Genomic DNA, 15759 nt, shown 5'->3' with positions numbered 1-15759 from the left:
AACTACCATCTTGATCAATCACTGGTAAAAACCAACCAATGATGAGATAAACGGACTTCAAGTGACACAGGAGACGATCCAATAAGAACACAGCACTGCTTCTGTGATATTCTGCCAAAATGCACACCGCGGGTCTAATTACCAGAAAGTACCCCTCATGTTCAAACTAAGGAACATTCTACAAAATGACCGATTTGTAATTCTTAAACATACGGAAGTTATAAAAGTCAAGGACAGCATAGTGAATGAGACCAGAGAAATATGACAAGTGAGTAATATGCCATCGTTTTGCTATAAATGACATCCTTGATACAACTGACAAACGTGGATGGGTCTCTGATTCAAGGTTATAAAAATGAGCTATTTACTGTTCTTACAACTTCTCTGTACATTTGAAAATGTTTCAAAATAAAAGTTTGAAAGAGTAAATATGCAAACATTTCCAAGCAGTCAACATTTTACAGTGCATTTTTAAGGTATATACCTTGCAGAATTTAAACAACATTAAAGCTGACTGTGCATGCATGCACGTATATGTGCGCTCGGTCCCCCAGTTGTGTCCAGCTCTTTGTGACCCCGTGGACTGCAACCCACCAGGCTCCTCTGTCCATGGGACTTCCTAGGCAAGAATACTGGAGTGGATTGCCATTTCCTCCTCCAGGGGATCTTCCCAACCCAGGGGTCGAACCTGTGTCTCTTACATTTCCTGCATTGACAGGTGGGTTCTTCACCACTGCGCCACCTGGGAAGCCCTGCATGTATGTGTATACAGAGGCAAAAAAGGTTTCTCTGCAAAGAGATAATAACCACCTTTTAAGCCATTAACAGAGAGAACAGTGGTTATCTCTAATTTCACTCTAAACTCTTAAAAATAAGCACATCTAAATGGATAATTTGGTGATTCAAAAATAAAAATCATTTTAAAAGACATGAAGACTTTAATTTTGGAGAAAGAACAGTAGGTGTACAAAGGTTAAAAAGGAACATGAATGTGGAGCAGCTGGCAGGGCTGCTTACGAGACTGATCTACAACGCAGAAGAGCAACTGCCTGGGGAGACAGGTGACTAACACCCTTTATTTTCATAGAGAAGATGTGAGACACAAGCCAGGAATCTGCCCTTACAGAAGAGGGTCCAGAGAAAGGGCATCTTGTTTGCCACGGATCCAAAGAGCAGAGTAACATCAGCATAGGCCTTGCATACCAGTCTTTATCTGGAATGTTTTTACTTTTGTTTTTTTAACTTTTTTAATTGGTGTGATAAAATATGTATCACACAAAATTTACACGTTTAACCATCTTTCATGTGTTACAGTTAGTGGTATCAATTATATTCACCCTGCCGTGTGTTTGGTAGTTTTTCACATGCAATTTTGTATTTTTTAATTTTGCCAAAAAGCTATATACTTTCTCTGCTACTGAATTATACAAGTCCATGAAAAGAGACAGAAGACTTGGTAATCTGCCTCACATCAGAAGTCAGTAATGATATCTCACACACCCCTTCCCAGGCTGTGAAGACATAGCCAGGAACCTGCTGTTCACTGGCCCTGTTAATTTAACAGATCCCTCCGTGCATGCTAAGTCACTTCAGTCTTGGCCAACTCTTTGCAACCCCATGGACTGTGGCCCACCAGGCTCCTCTGTCCAAGGAATTCTCCAGGCAAGAATACTGGAGTGGGTTGCCAATGATGACCAAAAGGATGGTAAGGAAAAAAAGAAAAAGATCAATATCAAATTGCAATGTCCAAAAGAATCTGTATAATATAATTCAGATGGTGACAGTCGCAGTCACGATTCACTGGCTCCTAATATTATGTAAATCCCAGAACCTAGGAGAGCTGAGTGGGGTCTTCCAGGCAGCAACACATTTGAGCTACCAAACCATTTAATATCTTACTTTAACACTACATAGTTTACGCAAATATTCTTCAGCTTAGCTCTGTAAATCAGTAAAGAACAGGAGCTTTCATCCCTGAACATAGAAGAAAAGGCAGGAGGTAGAAGGGACTGGCCTTGCCCATCACAGGAACGGCTGGTCCCGAGTGAGTCAATGATCAGGCGCTGAGAAGCAGTAGGAAGAAACTAGGGACAAGCCTGAAAACAACATTAGCCGGCAGAACAGGATGAGACAAGGATTTGAAGCTCCAAGCTGAGTCTCTGTTGCTTACATGCTGAAGGCAACATCCATGCAACAGCTCCTAACATACCAAGGAGGCATCCTTTCCCCATGACAATGACAGTTTTCATTACTCACAGGCATACCCACAAAAAGCCACATACACCGCAGTGATGCTCTGTGTGAGCTGACCACCCTATCATTTCATACCAGCACGTTAAATAGTGACACGCTCAAAAATTCACTGTCTAATGATGAAGTCACAGAATGTTCTTCAGCACACAAAAGTAAACTCAAATTGACATAAATGACAAACAGCAGACACATAATCAACACAAACCTGGAGGAGTAATGAGGGTTCTTCGATGTTCTTTACACCAACCAACTGGATGAATGTGTGGACTAGAGGCTTCACACCTGTAAGGTATAGAAATTTAAAAATGGTAATTAGGAAAAATTCTCAAATACCAGTAAAAGTTAAAAAAACAAAAAGTCAGTGATTATGAACATTTTACACCAAGTTCTACCTTTTCACAATCTATCTTATTCAGGAAAACACGGCTAAACCAAAGAATTTTTCACTCTTCCAACATATTAGTACCAACGAGATTTCTATTAGATACATAACATACAAAACTGACACCAGGCAAATAGCTTTTGTTCCCACACAAGGGTGTCATATTCTACAACTGCAAATATAGCAAATGTAAAGATAATGTCATTAAAATTCAGAATTTCCATTTAGGAAAATCATTTGGAAAAATAAACATGTATATAAATAGCATATACACAGGCAAGCTAAAATTATTTCAGTATTTCCAAGGACAAATATACAACAGCAGGAAGACCAATCACCCTCAAAAAGCAAACACGCTCTATTTCCCATTAGAATGGGAGAGACCAGGTATTAAGACGGGGTGTTTCTTTTCCTCATCTCTTCTCTCTGTCATCTTTACTTCAGTCAAGTATATGCTTTGCCAAGGCCTCTTTACCAGTATGCACATCTGATTCCTTGCTCCTAATCAAACTTGTTCCATATAGTCCTCATCCCAAATGGCACCCGACTCCAGTACTCTTGCCTGGAAAATCCCATGGACAGAGGAGCCTGGTAGGCTGCAGTCCATGGGGTCGCTAAGAGTCGGACATGACTGAGCGACTTCGCTTTCACTTTTCACTTTCATGCACTGGAGAAGGAAATGGCAACCCACTCCAGTGTTCTCGCCTGGAGAATCCCAGGGACGGGGGAGCCTGGTGGGCTGCCATCTATCGGGTCGCACAGAGTCAGACACGACTGAACTGACTTAGCAGCAGCAGCAACATGCAACATGCTTCATTCATTCATTCACTCACCCATTCATTGAAAGGCTGAGTGTCTATCATGTGCCAGACACTGGGATAGGCACTGAGGATACAGCAGCAAATAAAAGGTATATCAACTTTCAGCCTCTTGGAGCTCACAGTATAGTGGGAAAAGAGGAAATTAATTAACAAACAAAATGTATATGCTGGGGGCAAAACGCTATGCAAAGAATTAGAATAAAAATGTAGAGCATAACAGTGGTAAGATACTCCTTCAAAACACTTAGTCAAGATGACTTCTTAAATAAGATGACATCTGAAAAGGGGGAAGAGAGGACTGAGCCACTCAAATATATAAAGGAAAGCCTTCTATGCTGAGGGCATAGCAAGTACAGATGCCTTGTTAAGAGGAGATATCAAGCAGAACTGTGTCAGGAATGGACTGAGAAAAGCAGAGAACAGGAAATCAAGAGGGGCCGTTAGGCCACGGTAAGGTCTTGGAATCTTAAGAGTAAAATGATGTTTACTAGAACATTTTGTGAAAAGTTTTAGGCAGAAGAGTGGCATAATCTGATTTATGTTTTAAAGTAATTATTCTGACTGCTTTGCAGATAATAAACCACATTTGGGAAGGAGACAAAAGGCTGCTGGCAGGTTTTTGCCAGCGTTGGTGAGGGTAACCTGAACCAGAGTGCTGGTGGTGAAGATAATAGGAAGTGATTGTATATTTAGGTCAATGTTCTAAAGGAAGAATCCACTGGATAAGCTGATAGATTTGACGCAGAGTGGGAGTGAAGGGAAGTCCAGAACATTCCAAGGCTTTGGGCATGGGCACTAGAAGATGGATGTTACCATTTTTTGAGACAGGAAGACTGCAAGCACAGCCTGACATTCCAAACAGTGAAGGAAGAGATCTGATATTAACATGTTTAACAAGCAGGTAAAGAGGTAGATCATGAGCACAAAAATTTGGAATTTAAGGGCAAGATCAAGGCTAAAAACCCACATTTAGGAGTCATCGGCAACTAGGATGGTGTTTAAAGCCATGAGCAGAGATGTGACCATCCAGAAAATGAGTATAGAGGACAGAAAAGGGAAAAGGCGAAGAAGTCCAAGAAACAATGGTAAAGTAAGAGAGAGAGAGAAAGATGAAATCAACTGGGTCAAATGCTGCTGCTCGGTCAAAGAGGAGAAAAAGCAAGAGCTGATCACTGGATTTACCGACGTAAGGGTGACTGGCATACTTGACGAGAGCGGCTGCGGTGGAGCTGGGCATGGGAAAGGGCAAAAGCCTGAACAGAGTGGGTTTAGGAGAAAATGTTGGGAAATGAGCATAGCTAGCTCAGAAAACACATTTAAGGAGTTCTGTTTTAAAAAGAAGCAGAGCAATGAGACGTTAGATAGAAAAAAAGAAAGCTTTTTTTTTTTTAAAGCTGGGAAATATTTAGGGGACGCTGGGTGAGGCATATATGGAAATCTCAGTACACTTTAATGCCCAGTCCCCTCAGATGCATTGTTTTCAACTGTATAAGCAAAACTATGGATCTTGATTGTCCAGTTATACTATTCTTTCCTGGACAATCATTTGGCTATGGATCATTAGTAATGATGCAGCCTTTATTTTAGGGAAATTTTTATGTTATTCTAGGGAAGACTCTTAATGGTTCCTTAAACTTAAGGCAACTATCAAGTACTTCTAATTATGTCAGATTCATGATGATTAAAGTAAAAGCATCAGACACAATTCTGTTTACTGGATTTCTCCATAAATTACAAGGAAAGAAAACACTGCAGCATATTTTGACCACTTGTTCGTGTGCAGCCAGAATCTTTTATAAGGTTTTAATATTATTTAAATATTGGTCAAAGTCACCATTTAAAATAAACAAAGAAGCTGTCTCAATTACGAAAATAACGTAGCCTCATTTTTATCTAGTTGACTTACAGCCCCTCTATAAACAAACAATACTTCCTTCAGAAATGGGAAGGCTGTGAAATTATTTGTTACTATTGAAACACAAGTCATCTCTTAGTCCCATCTAGTGTTCAAAAGCAGAAATGTAACCAAGAAGAAATACAATGAAGAACAACTAATGGTGAAATGTTTGGCCAACTGCTGCTCCCTGTGCCTTTCCTTTCTTTCTTCGGGGTTTTTATGTGTATTGTTAAGAAAGTCCATTTCAAAACAATTTTTAAGTCCATTTTACAAGTAAGTACAAATTATTTATGAAGGCTGCTAAGACCCAAATCAGACCTAGATTGGTAGATAATAATAGAAATAAGAATTCATGAAGAACCCACACTTGTCATATAAAGTGAGCAAACATTAAGACCCTCATTTTATGGAAACACTGAGAGGTTAAGTGATTGCAGGTTGAAGGAAAAGGGCCCTGATTTCATGTCACAGCCAAAAGCTAAACAAAACTAATGCGCACACACTGGGCTCCCCAGATCTCGGCAGAGTCAAACAAGAACATTTCAAGATGCTCACTTAAGGAACACATCAAAGTCTTCATTTCAAGCAATAATGGTTTAGATTCCTTGAAGAAATGCAGCACACTTGGTCTCTCCCACTCCCTAAATCCAGCATATGGTGACTGCCAATTTCCTTCCTGGTGCCTACTTTCTCAGCTCCCACTCTGCGCTAACTCTTCAGGGCTTCCATCCCTCTCTTCTACCAAGCCCCAGACCTCATCCCACCGAGTCATCTCGTTCTCCTTTTCATCCTTAATTCATTTCCAAGCCCATTCCCTAGAGAGGCTGTTTTCAATATTCATAATTCACTTCAAGCATAAAACCTGATTTTCACTAACAAGGTGACTACCAGGAAGAGACAAAGGGGGGGCCCTCTCGTCACCCCAACATCAGTGTTCCTTTCCTGTCTTCATTCTCTCCACACTGAGACAGAAGAAAGCTCGTTTCACCCCAAGGCTAGCCCTGCTCCTACGGGACCAGGGTCCTCAAGTATCCAGCCTCATGTCTCCACTCTCCCTCAACAGCGGCTTCTTTCCTTCAGCCTAAAACCAAGCTCATCACCTGAGGGGCTTACTCCCTCTGAGACAATAACCCACCTCCACCTTCAGGGCTAAACTTCTCTGCCAATGTGCCTTACAGACATCTCTTTCAGTCAGTTCAGTTCAGTCACTCAGTTGTGTCCAACTCTTTTTTGCAACCCCGTGGACTGCAGCACCCCAGCTTCCCTGTCCATCACCAGCTTCCGGAGTTTGCTCAAACTCATGTCTGTCAAGTCGGTGATGCCATCCAACCATCTTATCCTCTGTCGTCCCCTTCTCCTCCTGCCTTCAATCTTTCCCAGCATCAGGGTCTTTTCCAAAGAGTCAGTTCTACGCATAACAGCCATCTCTTAAACATTTTGCAAAAGGGTATCTGTTCCTGAAATTCTGACTTTAATCCTCACAACATCTTGCGAGATAGGGACTACTAACCCTTTTTGCAAACGGGGCACCTAAAGCTTAGAAGGATTAAGTCACTTACTGAATACCAAGGCTGCCACACCCCAAACATATCCCTGTTTGCCCCATGGACTTAAACATAAGTAAGTGCTTTCCTTGGCCAGGAATATTTCATCCCAACTTCTAAGTACTAGCTCCTATCATTCTTTATGAGCCAGTTCAAATTCCATGTCCCCAGGAAGATCCTTCTGAGAAACCTCCAGTGAGTCAGTTAGTCCTTCCTTTCACGGGCCATGCAGACAGCAAGCAGCTAGTTCTGATAAATAAGTACTAACCACCACGCACTCTGCAGCCAAGACAGAGGTAAGTTTCTCTCTGTTCCCAGACGCGGAGCCTCTCAAGACTGAAGTGCAGGGGTCCCTAGGTCCCGTCATCTCTGTGGTTCACCACCACCATCAAGGGGTGTTTCTCAAATATAATGGTTGATGACACACACACTGTTCTGAGAATCTGACAACATGACGCAAACTTTTCAACATTATTTGGGGAGACACATAAAATTACTATTCCTCTTAATGAATACTACTAGTATACATGAGTATACAGCTACTAGTAACAAAAGCAGAGAGAAAACCCAGAGGTAAACCAATTTTTATTCTAATATACGTACACTATTTGCTCTCATTAAAAACTACTACAACCCTACATAAATTTAAATCCCACATTGCATTTCTCTTTGAAAGGAAGAAATGTTTTACTGCAATTAAACATGCAGTACCACAAATACATGTGTGTTTGTGAGAGTGCATGCATGCACATGCGCATTTAAGCACAATTTCAAATTCGCACTAAGGTAAAAAGAGATAAGATCACTGCCCAATTCAAAGGGAAAAAAAAAAATCTCATTTTCAAACTATTTTAAATTGGGAAAGCAATCCAATTTGTAACCTCAATTACATACCTAAGTAACTAATTTATGCAGATAAAGACCATTCCAAAATTCAAAGATCAAAGAACATAATATTTAATAAGGCTGGAGAAATTCCAGTGCACTTAAGTAATTTTCAATATGCCTTAATTGCATATCGAGGAAGAGAACACATGGTTATTCTTTTTCTGACAATTAACAAAATGTAACTTCAATAGTTAGAAGTATAAGTCTATCCTCAAAGTACATTCCATTCTAAAAATAATTTGGTTGGGCTCATAAGAGAGCAAAATCATTGCTGAAAGAGATCAATTTTCCCCCCTGCTTTTTCTAATAAGAAACCAGGATGCTTCCTATTTCCTAGGCATTTGGCATCAAAGAAAAATGTAATACATTCTGCTAGACTTTCTCATTACTTTTTTTTTCCCCAGAAGAATGAATGCTTTTAAAGGAAATACATATTATGACAAATAAGGAACCTACACTTTTAAAAGCTATAATACTTATAGGATCACAAAAATAACTGAAACATCCACCCACTGTGTTTAAATCAGGCAAAAGCTGTTTTTAAAAAATTCTCCCTGAAGCAATCAGAACTTTAAAAGCAAAAAGCTCTCATTTCAACAGATTCTAATAAATAATTATTAATAATTAATAATTATAAATAATTAATAATTATTAATAAAAGGACTGGATCCCAATTGTCATGTTAGTACTGCCATCAACACAGCACATCAAACACAGGAGGGAGAGAAATATGTTCCACCCAGGACAGATTCCAATATCTCTAAATTCACAGTTTTCTCATCTACTCACTCATTCAAGACAGGTACGGATAATTTTAAATGAAACAAAAACCACCAGTTTGCAGAAAATATGAGAAAGAGAAGAACACAGTAAGCAATACAATGAGGATTCAATCAGCAAATCCAGGCTATGGGACAGTCAACAGGACAAACAACCTAGTTTGTTAAACAAAAGTTAGAGGGGGAAGAAAAGGATGAAGGAATAGAAAACTATAAATTAAAAGAGATCAAGAGAAACATCAAAGCAATCATAAAATGCACACCCTATTTGGACCAAAAGCTAATAAACCAAGACAGTTGGGGGATAATGTTTTAGAAGTTAGTGACATGATGCTATTTAGATATAGTTGAAAAAAGAAAAAGAAGTTCTACCTTTAGAAGAGACATATTCAGACATGAAATGTTATGGAATCTGGAAATCTACTTCAAAACTGTCCTGGAGTTGGGATTTTAGAGCAGAAAAACACCGGAAACAAGACTGGTGTGTATTGATAACTGCTGCAGTAGGCAATGCCTGCAGGAGGTCACTCTACTGTTCTAAATTTGTATACACCTGAAATGGTTTGTATTTCAGTAATAAACTTTTGATTGCAAACTGAATAAAAAGATATCCTATGAGGAAAATAATGCTTTGCAGAAAAAAGCTGGGTAAAACTTACTATAATATTCAAAAGTACTTGATTCTATGTGATGTGATCATGGAACTACTTTAAAAAATTTTGTGAAAACCATACGTAAAATATAATTCAGATTTTTATAATTCATCTTTTAAAAGTCTAAACAGCAAATGGCTTTCAATGTCTCTCCTGTTTTAAAACAACGCAAGTTAAAACTGATGACTGTGTAAGAATCCAATCCGAGAAGTAATGGAAATTATTAATGGCTCTACTGAATATTTAGCTATACACACACTAAAAAGGTCAGGAAACAAGTTTTCCTAAAACTGAGCTACATTTATATAAATTAACATCCATTTGCTACTGCAACATTAGCCATATTTTATAAAGATAACTGTCACTTCTCAATGCAAGTATTGTCCAGAAGGAACTAAACCATGAAGAAATGCCTTTCACCAGCAAACTACAGTTTCATTAGTGAACATGAATTAGGTATGAAAAATCATTATTTCAACTGCCTAATCAAAATCTTATGGCTTTACTATAATCTTTTCATGATCATATAATTTTATAATTATGTTGTTCTTACCACTTTATGTATAATATAGCCAAAACCCCTAAGGGTTAAAAAAATATTCCTCAATTAATAATTTGTATTGTCATTATAAAGAGTAAAATTAGCTACTGTGCATGAAAATATGAAAGAAAGATTAAAATATTTTCCTAAGAAATGAGAGAAGACACGCCAGATGAGGGGGGAAGTGTGAAGCTGTGTGTGCACTCATGTGTGAGTGTCTCTTGGGAGTGTGGTACGAATTGTGCTTACATAGGAGGTAGTCAACTAAAATACAAATCACAAAGTAGAACTAAGGGATGTTATTTAAAAACACGTGCCATGTGGAACAAGTAAAAAGTTAAAAATCTGAAATGAGAAAGAGCAGGACAGAATACTGTTATTTGTGTTATCGGCTTTGCATTATCACTGGTTTTAAATAAGTACTTGAATAAACATCAGTTAGAAAATGCACAGAGCAATGAAAAATGTCTCACCAATAGTCATAGCTCTCATCCCAGTTGTCAAAATGTACAAGGAAACGATTGTCCACCATATCTGTTACCGTAGCAACACAGATGAATGCAGGGTTCTTTTTGTCTACAGCTTCAAGCTTCATTCCAACTCGAAAGCCTGATGGGATCACTGTCTATGAAATATACAGATTTAATTAGGGATAAGCACACACTTAACAGCAAGGACCTGTACCCTCTCTGTACCCCCGCTTGAAATCCTGGCATCCATCAGCTGTATTCACATAATTTAAAAATCATGGACCAGTTTTGCAGCAGAGTTGCTTTCCAAGAAGCGGCAATAAGAAAGATGCCCCATTGCTACATCCAATTAATTATCTGGACCTTTAAAGCTAACACACCCACAACCTTGAAAAGTTTACTTAATATGTGTCTTGGTACTTTAGATAACTATGCTAGTTAGGCAAGTTTTATGTATAGTTTACTTTCAGTTTCTCTCTTCCTTTATTACAGACTTAACAGTGAAAATTATTTCATACAAAATACACACATAATCAAGTTAAAAACGGGTGTAAGTCAGTACAAATTCACTCCCACTTCTGAAAAATCTTTTGAAAGGGTACTCTACTAAAAGTAGGCCATCTTCCTATATGAAATGCTGGAAATTATTACAACTTTGATTCAACAATACAGATGTTATTCACAATAGCACCCAAAGAGCTGGCTGTTAATACATAGAGCCATTCAAATTAGCTTGTAATATAAGGAAATGCACAAATTACTGGCCATTTGGGACATGAAATGAAAAACAATAAAAATTCAGTCAGACTCAGTACTTGAAATGCTGTGGATGTAAACATTCCTCACAATATTTCATGAAGAAAAATATCCCAACCTCAGAGAAGTACTTGGATATCAGTAGTATCAATCACAACACACTACACGTCATTTCTGCCCTTCAGAAAAAAATCTTTCTGTCCAGATTGAACATATAGACACTCTTCTCATTACTTTAAGCAAAATAGATGCTCTCTTTTTACTATAATTATACAGCTATCATTACAAAAATGCGGACAGGCATGTATCTGAATATGTGAAGAGTGAAGTCCTGTCTGAGTTGAAGGATCAGGCATTGATGCTACACAGACACAGTTACTATATATTTAAGCCCTGGACTTCTGTATCAGACCATAAATATTTGAGTATTCTGAGCTAGAGAAATCCAGAAATACAAAAATTAATTACATACCAAACACATGGCCCAAGATTCAGTTTTGTGCTAGCAATGCACAGAATTTAAGATGATGGTCAAATACCTGCTCAAATACCTGCCTGAACTCATCATCAGAGAAACAGACAAGGATTAGGAAACTTGGAGCCGTGACAGCAAGCCGGTCGCTGAGTTTTCCACCTGACTGGCCTCCCTCATCTTGAAGGAGAATGCCGACTGACTATGCAGCATGTACATCTCAGCAATTAAGCTATCTTCTCAATTAAGTTATTTAAAAATAATAATCTGGCTCATTATCTCTATTAATTACCTAAATGCATGCACATGCACACACACCCCCTCCAGTTCTCTAACTCAAGCTGGCCTATGTTTAATTTGATTAGAGAAAGTTTCAGCCATGAGACTTGTTGCCCTCAAAACACCTGGATGATGTCATTTCCCAAGGAGAGAGCATGCAGGGTAGGTGAGAAGGGTTTCTCTTCCTGATATCTGGAGGGAATCCCTAGTGTAACATGATGGCCTCTCTCCAGACTCTCACCCACTGTCGCCTAACTGGGGAATCTGGAAGGAGGAAGTGGTCACACCGTTATGCTGGCCTACAGGGCATACAGTTTCCACTCTGCTCCTTAGGTGCAAGCTCTGTCCTGCAAGATGGTAGTCTGCCCTGGTCCAGTGCCCATGGGCTAGAGTGGTGAGGTTGGAAGGACCAGTAAATCTCTAACTCCAGGGCTCAGAATCAAGAGACTCATTTGTCAGCAGATATGGGCCACACATGTACTCCATCTGAGCTCTCATCAACTGTAAAGGCGGGATTCTGGCTTCCCACCTGCTTGTCCTCTATTCTTTACAATTAGATCAGAAGTTGATCAGGATAGAACATTGTAACATAGCAGGCCTCCTCAGAGATGCCCATAGCTTAAGAACTAGAAAATACAAACACATCTGGACTGTGCTTCCGTTAACACTGCAAAACAGAGACAGAAGCTGGAGAGAAGGTTTAAATGATAGTCTCTAGCATGCAAATTCAAATAGGGTTACATTCATCTCACTATGGGAATCCTATCTGAACAGCACTCCTAAAATCAAGTGACCATAACCATAAAATGTCCGTCAATTTAATTTGCTTAGGCACCTTAATTGTAAAGTATACCTAGGTTTGATACTATATTGCCTTTTACTGTTTAATTTTAAAAAATGACAGCCAGGATATAGTTAAAAACAGATATTTATTCATGATAATTTTTAGTTAATTTTAAAGCTTAAGAGCACCTTATTTACCAAAGCAATAACATTGATTATAGTTTCTTGTTATCACTTGTAATTTATCCAAGGAAACACTCAAAAGCCACTTCCTGTGAAAGAAAAAGTATCTTGGAGGTACTTACTATATTCTGATTTTCAAATAATGACTTGGGAGCAGCCTGAGCTTTGCATGTCTTGAGATAGGTCTGCCAGTTAAATTCTTCTTCTTTATAGCCTAGGTCCGCACATATAAAGAAACAGTAAAATACCAAAATATTTCATACTTAGCTTTCCATTCTTACTTTTATCTGTAAGTCCAACATGCCAAAATCAAGCCATCAAGTGACTTTTTTAAATGGATAGTATTTAACTCATAATTAGTATCTAAGGATTTTTATACACAGGGTATTTATTTCCAACTAATTGCATTATTTTCTCAATTCCGAATGAATGGTAATGGATGAAAGGAAAAGGTATGAGGAAGCAAATACACACTGTCCTCAGATGGACTTCTTTTCATTACCAGACCATTTCTATCAGTATTAAGGTAGAATTCATTAGCAGTGAGCTACAGTAGTTGAGTTCTCTGTTTTTCCCTCACTCATTCTATTTTGGGAGACTAACGTGTAGGAACAGTGGGAAGCTGGAAAAAATGGTACTACAAGAGATAAAATCTTTCTGGCCTGTCACCAGAAGAATGACAATTCAAGATTCATGAAGTGAGCATGTTGGCCAGCTATAATAATGGAAATGTCCTTTCCTTAGTTTTCACCATTTCATGTTCAACACTGGTAAAGCCAACATTTCCTTTAAAAAAGGAAATTGGGCATTTAATTTTATCTACTCAGGTTCTCTTTTCTACTTCCATCAAAGTCCAGAAGGTGGTGTGAAAACAAAAACAATTCATCACATATGAGGCCAATTTATATAAAGGCTTACAGATTTTCTATTTCATCCTTCTCTTTTCTAGGTGTTTTTATTCAATCCTTCAGTTATCTGAAAATACCATTCTGCTATTAATTTTTCACTTAAAACCAAAAGATGGCTTGTCCATTAACACCCAATAACCCACCTTCCCCCAACTAAAAAAAAAAAAAAACTCAATAATCCTGATGTAGTAGCCAGTGAAGTTGCTCAGTTGCATCCAACTCTTTGTGATCCCATAGACTGTAGCCTGCCAGGCTCCTCCATCCATGGAATTTTCCAGGCAAGAGTGCTGGAGTGGGTTGCCATTTCCTTCTCCAGGGGATCTTCCCAACCCAGGGATCAAACCCAGGTCTCCCGCATTTCAGGCAGACGCTTTACCATCTAAGCCACCAGGGAAGCCCCAATAATTCTGAGACAGACCAAAAATATCAGACTGGTAACCTGATTCTTTCATATCAAGCAAACAATACTGAACGCAACATGAAAAGAAAGGAAGTAAGATATTATTAAATACCCTAGGGATGAACTGAAAAAGATACAATCTGTTATTCTTGGCTCTTTCATAATCATGAAATAGGCAAAATCATTGGAAGACTGTAATATAAAAAATTAATAATAAAAGAGTAATCACTATCAGTTCAGCCCTCACCCAAACTGCTTTTCAGTGTTACAGTCTCCTTTCCAATCTCTTAAATATTAAGATAAGTTCAGGTCTTACATTTAGATCTTTAATCCATTTTGAGTTTATTTTTGTGTATGGTGTTAGAAAGTGTTCTAGTTTCATTCTTTTACAAGTGGTTGACCAGTTTTCCCAGCACCACTTGTTAAAGAGGTTGTTTTTTTTCCATTGTATATCCTTGCCTCCTTTGTCAAAGATAAGGTGTCCATAGGTTCGTGGATTTATCTCTGGGCTTTCTATTCTGTTCCATTGATCTATATTTCTGTCTTTGTGCCAGTACCATACTGTCTTGATGACTGTGGCTTTGTAGTAGAGTCTAAGTCAGGCAGGTTGATTCCTCCAGTTCCATTCTTCTTTCTCAAGATTACTTTGGCTATTCGAGGTTTTTTGTATTTCCATACAAATTGTGAAATTATTTGTTCTAGTTCTGTGAAAAATACCGTTGGTAGCTTGATAGGGATTGCATTGAATCTATAGATTGCTTTGGGTAGAATAGCCATTTTGACAATATTGATTCTTCCAATCCATGAACACGGTGTTTCTCCATCTGTTTGTGTCCTCTTTGATTTCTTTCATCAGTGTTTTATAGTTTTCTATGTATAGGTCTTTTGTTTCTTTAGGTAGATATACTCCTAAGTATTTTAGATTAAAGATCTAAATGTAAGGCCAGAAACTATAAAACTCCTAGAGGAGAACACAGGCAAGACACTCTCCGACATAAATCACAGCAGGATCCTCTATGACCCACCTCCCAGAATATTGGAAATAAAAGCAAAACTAAACAAATGGGACCTAATTAAACTTAAAAGCTTTTGTACTACAAAGGAAACTATAAGTAAGGTGAAAAGACAGCCCTCAGATTGGGAGAAAATAATAGCAAATGAAGAAACAGACAAAGGATTAATCTCAAAAACATACAAGCAACTCCTGCAGCTCAATTCCAGAAAAATAAATGACCCAATCAAAAAATGGGCCAAAGAACTAAACAGACATTTCTCCAAAGAAGACATACAGATGGCTAACAAGCACATGAAAAGATGCTCAACATCACTCATTATTAGAGAAATGCAAATCAAAACCACAATGAGGTACCATTACATGCCAGTCAGGATGGCTGCTATCCAAAAGTCTACAAGCAATAAATGCTGGAGAGGGTGTGGAGAAAAGGGAACCCTCTTACACTGTTGGTGGGAATGCAAACTAGTACAGCCGCTATGGAAAACAGTGTGGAGATTTCTTAAAAAACTGGAAATAGAACTGCCATATGACCCAGCAATCCCACTTCTGGGCATACACACTGAGGAAACCAGATCTGAAAGAGACACGTGCACCCCAATGTTCATCGCAGCACTGTTTATAATAGCCAGGACATGGAAGCAACCTAGATGCCCATCAGCAGATGAATGGATAAGGAAGCTGTGGTACATATACACCATGGAATATTACTCAGCCGTTAAAAAGAATTCATTTGAA

General features: G+C 38.5%; 1 protein-coding gene across 7 annotated transcripts in view; it reads right to left on the bottom strand.

The window, feature by feature from the left end:
- L3MBTL3 (L3MBTL histone methyl-lysine binding protein 3) overlaps positions 1 to 15759 on the bottom strand; it is a 111418-nt gene that overhangs the window by 54128 nt on the left and 41531 nt on the right. For all 7 annotated transcript variants that reach the window (XM_061130567.1, XM_061130569.1, XM_061130568.1 and 4 more), the window contains 3 exons: positions 12824 to 12915; positions 10232 to 10383; positions 2459 to 2535 (listed from right to left, as the gene is read on the bottom strand). In XM_061130567.1, the coding sequence (XP_060986550.1) occupies positions 2459 to 2535; positions 10232 to 10383; positions 12824 to 12915 (321 nt within the window). The remainder of the gene's footprint in view (positions 1 to 2458; positions 2536 to 10231; positions 10384 to 12823; positions 12916 to 15759) is intronic.

Source organism: Dama dama, chromosome 26 (genome assembly GCF_033118175.1).
Source record: "Dama dama isolate Ldn47 chromosome 26, ASM3311817v1, whole genome shotgun sequence".
Taxonomy (NCBI): Eukaryota; Metazoa; Chordata; class Mammalia; order Artiodactyla; family Cervidae; genus Dama; species Dama dama.
The sequence above is the reverse complement of the archived record's forward strand: the minus strand, read 5'-3'. Positions and strand labels throughout refer to the sequence as shown.